At 37.4% G+C, this 13,264-nt stretch overlaps 1 protein-coding gene across 8 annotated transcripts in view; it reads right to left on the reverse strand.

Moving 5' to 3' along the window:
* MAST4 (microtubule associated serine/threonine kinase family member 4) overlaps positions 1 to 13,264 on the reverse strand; it is a gene marked incomplete at its 5' end in the record, with an annotated part of 573,576 nt that overhangs the window by 54,417 nt on the left and 505,895 nt on the right. For all 8 annotated transcript variants that reach the window (XM_079703236.1, XM_079703235.1, XM_079703242.1 and 5 more), the window contains 4 exons: positions 198 to 299; positions 4,086 to 4,295; positions 6,157 to 6,232; positions 8,195 to 8,352. In XM_079703236.1, coding sequence (XP_079559362.1) covers positions 198 to 299; positions 4,086 to 4,295; positions 6,157 to 6,232; positions 8,195 to 8,352 — 546 coding nt within the window. The remainder of the gene's footprint in view (positions 1 to 197; positions 300 to 4,085; positions 4,296 to 6,156; positions 6,233 to 8,194; positions 8,353 to 13,264) is intronic.

Here is a 13,264-nt window from a genome sequence, read left to right on the forward strand (position 1 = left end):
ACAAGTCCTAGAACTTTTACTGAAAACCAGACAAGAAAAAGCACACACGGCTGTTGTCATCCACATTCACGTGTTGCTGTTTCTCTTGACTCTTTCTATTTGGCTCTTTGAAGCCAGATGCAATTGGAGCTTTCTGGTGGTCCCTGCTTTCCCACAGTTGACAATAAATAACAACATCACCTCGAGGGGCAACTCACCAGGCACTCTAATAACCGAGCAGGACGGGCAATAACAATTAGGATCTTTCGAACTAGCTGTTTAATAAATGCCAATTCTCCACTTTCTGAACGATCATGAGCCTATGAGGAAGCAATGAAAAGAATGATGAGACAGAGTTGCTCCACTAAATGGGAAAGAAAATCAGCAAAGCATGCTAATCAGATAATGCAAATATCCAAAAATTAAGCGACTTAGAAAATACTTTTAAAAGATTGAGAAGCAGACATTATCCCTACATAAATGGACACTATTAAATGTCTATATCTACAAAATGGCTCTATCAGCTAAATTTTAATTGCAAAACTTTTATTCTCTGTGTTAAAAATCAAATATTAGGGCTCTCAATGTGAACCATGAGTGAAGTAGACATTAAAAGTTTATGACACATTGAGTACATGGTACAAGTAGAGTGGACAGCTGATGAGGAACCTTGATTTTCCAGATGTAACTTCTTAAAAGTATGAAATGGCTAACATAGTGAAGGACTGATTTTGTTAACCTGGGCATTTAACACATTCATGAAATATGTTTTATATAAATAACACTATTAGCCTGTAAGTTAGCTATTTCATAATATGTAAGAAGTTGTACACTGCTTATTTCAAATGTTAGGTGAATACTGTTTATACTTGGATACATACATATGGATTTGATTTCACATAATGAATAAATAATACCTAGATACTCAACTCAGTAAAATTTAACTGACTAAAAATCTTCGAAAATTTTATTTTACATGTTGCCTAACGTGAAACCTAAGCACAAAAGATATCCTGAGGACAGAACTTAGTTCATTAACAGTCATTTTAATTTTCAATATTTTTTGAAGAAATGAGGTAAATCTGTATCAAGGCAGATATAAAACCAAAGTTTTAAAAGTTTAAATATAAACTTTTACACATGCTCACTTTCAGCCTTTCTTAATTTTTATGATTTGCTTTCCTTCAAGAATTAAAAAAAAGTATCAAGGTGATGTTGGTGCAATAGAATATAATTTCATAGATATGGTAATAAACATTTAAAATCATTCTTGAAGGTGCTTTATTCTGACAAGAACTAGCCTGCCCATAAAAAGAAGTGTCAGACCAAATCTATGAAAAATGATTATACTTAGAAGTAGTATGTTTACTAAATTTAAGTCATTAAATCAAAGGCAACTTTCCAAAATGTAGGTAGAGAAACCATATACAGGAAAAGCCAAAAAGCTAACATTTAAAAGAAAAAACACAGAGAAAATGATCACTGGTGAATAACTGTAGATTAGAATGTGTTTAAAGACAACCAACTGTTAACTATAACTACAGGTTCTAGTAACCAGTAAGGATGTCAGGACACATACGAGGAGACATACATAATATTTAAACTGTCTTTAAGTTTTCTTTTCATGTTTTGTTTTGTAACAAAAACGGATTTAGGAAGATACAGTGAATGCCAAGAAATAAGGTTATATGTCTTCTTTATAGTTTATCCTTAATCAAAACTAAACAGAAAACCTTAAAGATGAAGCAAAAAAACCCCACCTAACTTCTGGATTGATAATCCTCTTACTATAATAATTACTGCTTTATAAATTAAGGAATATAAAGAAAATCTAAAAAGCCTAAACATGTTTTGGTGGTCTCTTCAAGGAGAAACAAGAACTTTATATCTTAAAAAATTAAAAATAGCTCAGCTTATACAAATTCCATTTCAAAAATTGTAAAAATAATCAGTTCATTCCAACTTCTTACTTCTGAGAATTATCAGCCCCAACCAAGGCCAAAACATACAATGAGTTATACTAACACAAATAATATTTTGTTTACTATCAATAGGGGAGATGGGAACTTTGTTAAAACAACACCAAACAAAACCACACACTCAGCATGAGAAGAGAAATAGTTTAGTAGCTGCCGGCAGCAAGCTCCAGCATTCCTGGATTCCCTGTGTTTGTACTTTAAGTGTTGGCCAGTATAAAAAATACGGAGACTAAGATTTGTGAGTGGGTTATAGCTTCCTGTGTATTTTATTTTCTTTGGCTAAATACACCTAAGTGAAAAAAAGAATGGAGACATAAAAGCTTTCCTCTGGAATAGACCTAGACCTCAGGACTTTAAAAAGGCATCAGTTAAATCAAGCTACTCAACCTCAGGGGGACTTGGCCTGAGTGTGCAAAGGATTGACAATGGGAACAGTGGCGGGGAGACAGGCTAGGCGGGCACACAATGTCATGGCTGGGAACTGGCAATAACTGCATCGACGGGAAGGCAAAGCCAGGCCTCACAATGTGATTCTATCCAAAGGAGCAAGTTCCCCTGCGACCTGTTAGCTCCAAACTCTGGAAGGACATTGTGAATGTGATTCTGAAGACAGTTTTAATTTTCACAAAAGGACTGAAGGAAAATGTTTATCTGTGAAAATAAACAAGAAAACATCCTTATTCAAACCTGACAATACTCTTTATGTTACACATGTATACATGCTTCTCTGCCCAAGAGAGAAATTTCTCTAAAAGTCAACAATGTTAATCTATTACATGGTGCATTCAGATGATTTTTGAAACCCTAAGATTTTTTTAGTTGCCATGAAACAACCTGCCAAGTCTATCATACAGAAACGAAATTAAGTGGGGGATTTCAATGTAAATAGCTTCAGCTTTGGGTTCTACCCTTTTCAGGGAATGCCTATGAAGGAATGAACCACAGAACTTAACCAGTAATTATGGTAATAGCCTGGGACTGAACTATGGAATTAAGGAAGAAGTATCTCACAGAGGTAAATTAATTTTCATCATAATTTATAGTAGAATTGGTCCACGACAAATTGGAAATTGACAACAAAACCTGAAGACAATGTGTTCATCCAAAGACAGTCTGAGAAACATTCCCTTAGTGAGCTGCAAGAGGTTGAAATGTGAGAAATAGGAACGGAGCATAGAAAACTCTGTTGGGAGGTTTAGAATGGGAAAGGGAGGAAAAATGGTGGCTGCTAGTCAGAGAGGGATCATCTCATCTTGCCACAACTAAATTCAGTATGAGCAAGGACAGATGGATTTCTAGGAAATTAGGATGCCAATATTTTCCTTCAGTTCCATGCAATTATTTACACAATCATGCTTAGAGAAAACCACCTACGATTTTATTTACATGGGCATAATGTATGCCGATGGGATACAGAAATACAATATATCCAAACATATCGGCTAAATACGTTTTACTTGTAGGCTGTGGCTGATCAATTTCAGTCAGGACAGCAATATTATGCATTAACTGCATTCCACTATACACCCTCCCTTCCTGTCCTGGGTGTTATCAGGAGCTAGGACTGCAAGTGTTAGGCCTGGAAGGGGCCTGTGTTTATCTGTCATTTTAGAAATTGGATATTTTGTTAGAAGAAAAACTGACACTAATGAAAATATAAGTTGCCATTTACTACCCAACACCACCTGCAGGTTAATTAATAGGACACATGGCCTGGAAGAAGCCAGCAATTTTCCATTTAGCTTTTCCAGATATTAGAACTAGATAGCATCATCAAATAATGTACATACACTCAGGCAATTTCTAACTTTATGGTTAAGGAGGGAAAAAAAAATCACTGCTTCAAAATCCTTCACAATCCACTTATCCTAGAGCCATAGATTGTTGGGACCCAAGGTTCCTGTAAAGGTTATTAACATTAACTTTCTATTACTCTAAATGTTGACCAGAATCAATTCACAGCAAGTAGCAATCAATCTGTTTTCTTCTTCTTCCTCTTCGTTTCCCTGGAATATGAACTCTGTCTCATGGCTAAAACTTGCTGAGCAAATGCTCTCATAAAATTTTTCTTGTTTCAGGGGAAAAGCAAAACAAATCAGAAAACTTTATAAGGTGTAGGGTCTATACCTCATGCAGCAACTTATCTAACTTGTGCTGTAATTCAAGGAAGTATCGTGAGGTGATGAGACCCTGGTGGGATTTATCCAAGCAATCACGAGCCAGTTCAATAATCTGATGGTGAGTGAAACTAAGCACTCCATCTGCGAGGGGGAGGACGTGGTCCGGGGAGTAGCTGGTGATTATTTCCTTTAGGCGCTCTTCCATCTGAGCTGTAGCCTGTTTAGAGATGACAGGCACACACGGATGTAATACAAGGAAGCATATATGTAAACAACTCAATAGTCACATTTATCTAGCATTTACAGAGACCTCCACAAGTTATTAAGTAGAATTCTAGAAATTAAATTTAAAAGAAGCCTCCCTTCTGTAAATTTAAAAGAAGCCTCCCTTCTGTAAGATACTGTAATGGTACATATATATCATTATACACTTGTCAAAACCCACAGAATATACCACACAACAGAGAACCCTAATGCAAATGATGGACTTTGGGTGATTACGATGTGTCAGTATAGGTTCATTGACTATAACAAATAGACCACTCTTGGGTTGTGGGGGGATGTTGATGGGAGGGGGCTGTGCCTGCGTAGGGTCAGGAAGCATTTGGGAACTCTGTACTTTCTGTTCAGTTTTGCCATGAACCTAAAAACTAAAGTCTACTTGGAAAAAAAAAAGAAAGAAGAAGAAGAAGCAGCAGCAGCAGCAGCCTCACCATGTGGGAAAAAGATCTGAGGTATACAGGAGAAACTGAATCTCCCAGGGTGATAATTACTTTTTTCCTCTGCCCTATCAAACGTAAAGTGGTACACGTAAGCTTCTCCAAATAACTCAGTATCTGTGAATCGCTGTGCTCTCATTTCAGATCTTGGGCTCTTTCAGACAGACTGCCAAAAATTTCAAATATTGTAGCTCTGTTTTTACCTATTCAAAAATCAGGATCGTTGCTGGAGTTCCACAGCGTGGGCCAAGAGTTTGTTCCTTTGGCTGTGTTTTAATGTACTAGGAACAAGCATCCTATACCATCTATACTTATACCTCAAAAAGCTACATCATGGGCAAATGGCCAAGGGGATTCCCTTGGAAACATAAACCTAAAATTTCCTTCCCAACTTTTATTTCATTCTCTGGGATCCCCGATTGCCTAATCAATGTTCCTTGCCTGCATTAATTGCATATGCTGGGAGACTCCCTCTGCCTCCTGTTCCCTTCTAAAATCCTAACCAGTTTTAACTAGTACAGTCAGGATCTATTTCCCTGGTGAACAAGTGACATGTGATAAATGGTTAAAATGGCTGTAATCAATGACATCAATGTTGGGTTCATTACAAATAATAAGTACTCCACTCCTGATTTGTGAAGCCAAAGGTTTCCTTTTGCTCTATTGCCTAGGGTTACAAAGGTGATGGGGGAGGGACAGGAACAGAATGGAGAAATTGCTTCTCCCAAATGTGTAGGAACACGCTGGTGGAAAAGTTGTGGAGACGAGGTGACCAGAGCTCCTTGCAGCCAGGGCATCCGGCAACAACCCTTCGCCAAGGCCTCTCTGGCTCAGTCCAAATTGCTGGTTTAACAGGGAACACTGCAACTGGACCTTTCCTTCTAAGAGGGTTAGACGTATGATTGCTAAAGAGATTGGAAGCCACAGAAGAGAAAAATCGGGTGAAAAAAGTAAAAGACTTTCGTGACACATACCAATTTACAGGCTTCTGAGGAAGGAAAACAATTTCTGCTTGATCATACAGCAGCAGGCCCAGAACATGGGCAGAAGGAGCACCAGGGCCCAGAGGCCTTTCAAAGCTGACGCTCTCTGGAGTACCTCACCAGGCTCACCCAGTGGGTAGGACAACCAATGGGACTCACGTTACAGCCAGTTCAGCCCACGGAACGTGTGGCTAGTTCTCGGCAGCTTTTAAAAATGTTTAGTGATTTTATCTTTCTAAAGAAGGCTATGGTGCTATTTTATAAAGAGAGTCATCAATGGACTGGACCATTACTTCCCACGACAAACACCTTACAGACACTAAACCTAGGTTGCCCGTTTGTTTAGATGCTAGGCATCTTCAATTCAACTCATTACCTTTGGGAATCTTTCCTTGTAGACATGGTTCATCATAATTATTTCATGGTCACAGCAGGTGGGAGAGCGTCCAGGGCTGCAAGCAAAGCAAATTACCCTTTTAAACTTGCCACAGCATGAAATGAAAATAAGCTTTTCATTTATAAACAATTGGTTGCATCAAAAGTACTATGCAGTCTTTGTAAGAAAAGTATATTAGGTAATAAACTACAAAATCAGTCATTAGCACACATGCACGCATACATACTCACAAACACACAGAAACCCCGAATAGTGTTCATAAAGAAAGCTCCAGAAGTGGAATGCTGCAAATTAATTATAGCTACAATATAAAGGTTCAGAAAACGTTCTTAAATTGTGATTATATTTTGTATGTAGCATGCGTTTGCGTGGTTCTAGAAACCAATTAATGAACTGCAATATAAAAGAAGACAGGGTAGCTACAAACAGCAACATCTAGGGCACGCTGAACTGTATAATTTCACACTTTCATCATACACCTGTGCTCTGCCACATACCACTGAAGAGGTTTAAGAGTTTTCCACGGCACAGGTGTCACCACTGAAATCCATTTTCTGGCCTGGCACATATTTATTTGGGATGCTGAGGAAGGCATTGTGTACAGTACTAAACACAGGCATACAACTCTGTGTTTTCTCTATTTCAACAGTAGGTGCCTGCTCCTTCCTAGTGATATACAGTCAGGCAATTTCAGTGTGAGTTTATATATTCCTCAGAGGACATGGCTGCTTGTAGTAGATATCCTAGGAACTCCTTTCATAAAACCAAAAATGGCACCCATGTGGTAAAATACGATGAATGAATATGTATTGAATGAATACAGCTCTAAATGAATTCGTAAAATTGGTCTTTTATTCCATATCTCAAAATAATCTAACACAATTATGCCATGTAGCTGCATTTACTATATGACACTAAATAAGAAGGGTACAAAGGGAAAACCCTTCTCAGAAAACTTTGATGTTCAACTGAACACCTGACAAACTATGTTTTACAATAAACCTTAATAGATCAAAGCGGACCAGTTCTACAGCATGAAGATCTCATACTGTGGAGAACCTGAAAAAGGACTACCCTGCTCCCCTTGCAGAGAAGGACCTGTTGTCCAGCTGCTGGGATTGCAGAAGGCTTCAGCTGCCAGTCCCTTCAGGGATGGCCTCAGCTACAAAGCCCCCTCACCCAAGGCCATGTCCTTCCCAGGGTACCACATCCCAGGACTGAGGCAGGGATATAAAGGAAGGGCCATTTGGCCCAGAGGGACAGCTCTGATGGGTCGTGTCATCCCTAGAGCTCCCTGTGGGGTTGGCTGCAGCTGTCAGGTCTGTACTGCAGCTAGATTTCTCCCTCTGCCCAATCCTGCTTCCTCCCCACCCACAGATGTACTTCCCAAGCACTCTCTAATAAACATCCTGGTCTCTGTGTTAGAGTCTGCTTCCTGAAGAGCCAAACTGTGATATACGTAATTTTTTGAGACAAGGCCAAAACAAAACTGGCTCTACTCAACGTCAAATGGACTACATATGGTACCCACAAAATACAAGGGAAACAAACTCCTAACAATTTGCTCATAATCCTGGAGAAAGTAAGACTTGTGATGGGAAGAAAGAATGAAAGATCTGGGTGGCTTTTCGTAAAGTGGAATCTGAATTCCACACGTGAACCCAAACGTGCTCTCCTTCCTTTTCAGCCAAGCCTCTTCCTCGTAAAATATTAATTGATGTAGCACCATAATTAGATGGTCTTGAAATTTCCAATGGCTCAAAGTTTCTCTAGGTGGTCCCTGTAGTCCATCACGGTTACTGCTACCACAGCAATTAGCAAATTTTAAGGATTTAAAAGGAAAATACTAAGATGCCTTTCAATGTAATTCATAATATCATGTGTAGATGGAAAACCATATATAGTAGTTCATAAATTAATTAACACATATATGAATTACAGGACCAAAAGTCTTCCCTTGAAATGGTTGAAAAGAGATTATCCAACTCATTGAAAATTTTCAATCAGGGCTACAAACCTCAGACTTCGGGAACGGGGGCGCATGGGTGTATTCCTGCATCTGTTCTCTGTGGCGATGCTTTCGGTGGTACAAAAATGTTTTGATAAGAAGTGTAATTCATCGGGTGTTGGTTGATATGGTAACTGGTGCAACTTCTCCTGGGAGGAGCAGGATGACTAAAACAAACCAAAGTGAGGTTTTATGACTATCTCAAAAAGAAATTCTTTAAATGAATATGAGATCACAGCATTAAATTTTGTTATATCACCATTTTATACTACATCCTTTCCATGTTATAATTACAATAGCTAGTGCCTCAATGTATACCTTGATGTTGTCTCTGGGAGGTCAAAATGGCTTCCAAATTTCATCTCATTTGTCTATAAGATAATTTCCCAAAACAAAGCTTACTCTCTGGAGAAAACCCAGGCTCTGAAAATGGATAGGACCCAGTCAAAGCCACAGCAGGAAAGTGACAATTGGAGTAAGAATTTAGGTTCATTAAATGACAGATTAGTTCACATTGGTACCCTTGCTTCTACCACTCGCAACAAACACTGTGACTTTTAGCTAAGTAACATAAAATGAATTCTGTGATGTATGGTCATAAATGGGTAATGGGATCTCTCTTTACAAATCATGCTATCCTTTGATGCAATTTCCATCAATATGTGTCCTGGGTAAAAAGGGGAGGGGATAAAGAAGATACTTGTCTTACTAATGCCATTGTTTTAAAAACTGGAATTTTCTATTTCTGTCTTCTTTGGCTTAGGTTTCTTTTTTTTTTAAAAAAAAAACCTTCAATGGTGGTGAGTTTTTTGTCCCTTGAATATAGATTTGCTCTTTGAAAATTGTCACTCACCACTTGGAGCAAAGTAAGGTAGAAAAGGTGAATGGCTAAATAATGCTGCTTTTAATCAATGTGAGAAATATAACTATAAAGCAAAGTGATTGCTTTTTTTGTTTGTTTTTATTGAGAGGTGAACTCTTTAAGCATTCTAACAAAAGAGATGAGAAATGTCTGAGTAATGGAAACACAGGTGGAATAAGCATATTTTGAAAGATACCCCTCATCTGAATAGTCCATTCTAGCAGGGGTTTTTTTATTAAAAAAAAAAAACAAAACCTGCCACACTAAGACCACACTTCATAAACACTGCAGCGTCACAATGCAGTAACTAGAAATTAATGACTAAAGGTTAAAAATATCCTTATACCTTGAAATTATAAAACACCTTCTAAGTAGATACTGAGATAAGCAGGACTTTTTACACTGTAATGAGATTATTTTATAAATTATAAAAATGAGAACACTACTAGAAAGACTTATGAGGTAAACCAAGGCTCTATTCACAAAGTACAGGTATAGTCTTAAATACTGTCACTACAAAGAAAGAAATAAAACACACATAAACTAAGTCAACTCAAGAGATCAGTAAAAGAATAAGAAAATCAATGTCAGCAGGAGACAAGCAGCAGCGATAAAAGCAAAGATGATGAGATGAGCAAATAGAAAAACAGAATTAAGGATCTGTACATATGTCTCAAAGGTAAAGCAATGTCCACAATTCTGAATCCAAGAATTCAAAACCCCAAAACCCAGAAGTTTGTTCATAAGTATACAGTAATCCTTTTTGGTGGCAAAGCATTAATTGAACTGATGGAAAGCTATTTAAAATATGTATTTAATCCACTTAGTATGAATGTTGATTCAGGTTGCTGTAGAAATATTAATGTAGTTGATTCTGAGCTGCTGACCCAGTTGCTGCTGAGCTGTTATGTACAGTACAGGGAGGATCATGTTACCTTTCTAAAATGTGAAAGTTAATTCCAAAAGCACACCAGGCTCAAGAGTTTCACATACGGTACTACGGACCCGTGCTTGCATGGCAAGTACACAAGCTACTTCAGGAGGGTGATTCCCTCTGTGGAGTGAGGGAAGAGAAGGGGAATGGGTGCGAGGGACTTTAGTTGTATTTTAATGTTTACTTTATTTTAAAAGTTTATTTAACAAAAAGCTGTAGCAAATATAACAAAATATTAACACGTGCTAACTCTAAGCTGAAAATTTTGTGGTTATGCCATATACATAACCATATAACTGAACTCCATAGGGAATATGCTCTGGGCTTACTGATGGGGATATGTTAAAATGAATGAGGAGGTGGGATAAGTATTAGAGAAGTGAGAGGCAAGGGGCTTCTCTGGGGAGGGAGCTTCTCTCCTCTCAGTTGGAACAAACAAGGTGTAAATGGGAAAAGGGTGACACCGAACCCAAGCAATGCCAAGATGAGTTTACGGAACTGGGAACAACTGTAGGCTCTCCAAATAGCCCAGGGATTCAAAAGGTACCAAACAGGGCCCCAAAAGTGAGTCAATAATGGACAGCAGAGAAGTCCAGGGGTCAGTTTCAGCAGAGGTCAGGAACTCAAGGGAGAACTCGTGAGTCCAACAGAGGCTGCAGGTGTCATCCTCAGGACCTCGTATACTTACTGAAAAGACACTTCCGCTGGTCAACGCATCCTTGGAACAGCGCTTTTACTAGAGTTTCAAGAATGAGTTTGGGAATTTCCCAATAAACTGAGTCCCATGACTTTATATTTCTAGTATGTTCTCTAAGTGTGGTGCCCGTGAGTCTCATCACCCAACTAGTTTGCATATGACTTCTGACTACATGAAAAATCAAATCCACTTTCAAAGAGTGAAGATTTACAGAAAAAAACTGTGCTTCTAGTTCTCAAGGCAATAAGAAGAGTTCCCCCAAAATGTTCTGAGTAATGGTATCATTCAACTAAACATTTAGTCTCTCAAGATAACCATTTTGCAAGGGACAGTATCCATATACATGTGTAATTTTCCACTTGTTATTTATTAAAAGTAATATTATTTTATAGTCATACCTCATATTTATAGGTACTTATTTTCATATTTCCATTCTTTCCCTCAGCAGAAAATAATTCATCTGGTAAGAAATACATGGGAGATGTCCTCCCACTGCTTCAATTCCATACTACTTATATTCAAATTAAAAATTATGTTCTGAATATTATCTTGGAAAAGCTCTGCAAATTAATTTTAACTACAAAATTTGAAGTTAAGAGAAGCTGCAACAGTAAATATTCTGTGGAAGGACTGATTAACTTCACATGGCCAAATCTTTCCAATTTCAGAATAGAGCATTTTAACACTTGCGAATTTTGCAGTTTACATAATATCCAAAGGATCAAGACGTGGCATTTACCTTTCAGTGTCAGCAGTTCTGGAATTCAGCTAACAACAATTATCTGTAAAACTTAAGCTGCATTTTCAAAGTGTTTGTAACTTATTTGTACATATTCTGTGTTTTCATCTTAAGAATAAACTAAAAATGCATTTCTAATTAGCTACATCACAACCGGTTAACCCAGAAAGTGAGACTCTAAGAGTGATTCAGGTTAGATTTAGAAAAGAAGAAAATGCAACTCCTAAGCAGTTTTGCACAATGTTCGCCTAATATATGAAGGGCAAGAACATAAAGAAACTGGGGGAAATGAGAAGCAGCATTTTAGATTTTCAATTAGCATTTTTATCAATAACCAATAAGGAGAAAAAATAGCCAAACTCCGGGCAACAGAAGCTACACTCCACAAATTTAACAGTTCCTTTGGTCTTTTGGTAAAAAGGTTAATTTTGAAAGTTACAATTTGATTTTGAAGGGAAAAATAGGAATAAGAGATCAACAATTATACAATACTACCTTCTTCAATAAAATAAACACTTAAGAGAAAAGCTGCCCTACCTCTGAGCAGAAGCTGTTAGAAACACAGAATACATGTGTGTGACTAAAAATTGTCTCAGGAAGCTTTCTCTTTAGGCATATATGCACGTCAGGGACAGCAGTGATTCCATTAAGACAGATGGCCAGGTCAGATTTATTAATTATCAAGTTTGTTTTAAGAAATACCTTGTAAATTCCTTTTAAAAAAAAAGCCAAGCGCCTAGAACCCTTACTTGTATTCTTATTGCTACGACAAGGGGGTTAGTAGATAGCCCATCGGTTCATTCTCTGTGCCTCAGAGTTTTGATCCACAAAATGATGACAATAATGACAACCGCATTATGAGGTATGTTTCTACAATTAAGCCAATGTGTTGTAAGTAGTGAGACTAGTACCTAACACATAATAAGTATTTATAAAAATATAATTTCCAAAGTAATTTGTACCAAATGGGGTCCAATTCTATGTAGCTCACCTTTGCTTTTTAGATTCACTTTTTAAAATAACGTATGATTTACTAGAGATGGAAAGGAGAAAGATCCTGTGTTCTCCCCTATTTTTCTTGCAAAAGAGAAATTTCTGTATCCAAACTATAATAAAACTTGACTGAAGGGCAAAGCAAGGTGATATAGTAAGAATAAAAAGGATTTAGAGTCAAGGAACATGATACACATTTGGGGCATGGGGAGGATTCAATGAGAGTATGTATGAGTAAGCCACAGGGGACAAGTACTCTGTTTACTGGTGGTTGGGTTCTAATCGGAGACACTTAGGAGTCTAGGGAAGAACACCACTTAAAAATTGAAAATTATTCTTTTTGCTTTTTGGTCAATCAATTTCAGCATTCATTTTCACACTGTGGTGGCCCATACTTCCAACATCTAAAATATGTGTATAACTGAGTCACTTTGCTGTACAGCAGAAATTGACACAACATTGTAAATCAACTATACTTCAATTTAAAAAAGTAATAAATAAATAAATAAATAAAGCTCTGTGGAGACAAATATCCCACAACATCACTAATTTAAACTGAGAAAGCATGTATCTGACCCACTGAATCACTTCTAGTAATTGCTAGGCCTCCTGTTGAAATGTTGTAGTTTGTGGCAAGAGTATCCCTTCTTCTTCTACTCTATTTTCACTGTTTCATCTTGTCTCTTTATTGATCTTAATCTACTACTAAGTTCTTTTAATCTCTCCTTAAAAGAAAGTTCTTATCCAGAAGGCACAGATTTAAGGCTTGCCCTTTTCCTTTGAATGAGAAAAACTAAAAACAAAAAACAAAAACTCTGAATATAAGCCACACAAGAAAAAAACGACCCAGGCCA

Source organism: Hyperoodon ampullatus (genome assembly GCF_949752795.1).
Source record: "Hyperoodon ampullatus genome assembly, chromosome: 4".
Classification (NCBI taxonomy): domain Eukaryota; kingdom Metazoa; phylum Chordata; class Mammalia; order Artiodactyla; family Ziphiidae; genus Hyperoodon; species Hyperoodon ampullatus.